Source organism: Corvus brachyrhynchos, unplaced genomic scaffold (genome assembly GCF_000691975.1).
Source record: "Corvus brachyrhynchos isolate BGI_N302 unplaced genomic scaffold, ASM69197v1 scaffold30, whole genome shotgun sequence".
Lineage (NCBI taxonomy): Eukaryota > Metazoa > Chordata > Aves > Passeriformes > Corvidae > Corvus > Corvus brachyrhynchos.
This window is the reverse complement of record NW_008235742.1, coordinates 397,122-397,655: the sequence shown is the minus strand read 5'-3', so window position 1 is coordinate 397,655 and position 534 is coordinate 397,122. Positions and strand designations below refer to the sequence as shown.

Here is a 534-nt window from a genome sequence, read left to right as displayed (position 1 = left end):
CCCTGCCAACCCCCCCAGACCCTGCCCAAGGAATCCTCACTCCATCCAGGCCCGCCGAACCGCCTGTGCCGCCACCCAAAAACCCACGCGTGCCCTCAAAATGCGGCATCTTGATCCCATGGGGTGGAAAATTCGGGATGCCATGGGATGGATAATACTGGGGGGCTCACACCCCCATCCTTCCCCCCAAACCCAACCCAAACACCTCCTCCATCCCCCATCCGCAGCCTCCAACACCTCCATGGGGTTTTTTTGGGTGGTTTTATCCTTCTCAATCCTTTTCTTCTTCCCCCCTTCCAAATGCCAGGGAAAGGTGTGAACGGATTTTTGGAAGGAAACGTCTAAATTGGATGAAAAACCTTTAATGCCGACAGCCGGAGCAGCTGGAAGGACAAATATAGCCGGAGAGGAGGAGGAGGAGGAGGAGGACGGGGACGCGGTGGGAGGTGGTGGCCGTGCCGAGAGCGACACCTGGTGACAGTCACCCCCCCCGGCCACGCGTGAACACGCGTGTGCCAGCCCAGGTGTGGGCAC

At 59.2% G+C, this 534-nt stretch overlaps 1 protein-coding gene across 1 annotated transcript in view; it reads left to right on the top strand.

Annotated features, from left to right (window-relative positions):
* Positions 1-478, top strand: part of NEUROD2 (neuronal differentiation 2) — a 19,599-nt gene extending 19,121 nt beyond the window's left edge. The window contains exon 4 of the mRNA XM_017744930.1: positions 375-478. Coding sequence (XP_017600419.1) covers positions 375-478 — 104 coding nt within the window. The remainder of the gene's footprint in view (positions 1-374) is intronic.
* Positions 479-534: the final 56 nt, after the last annotated feature.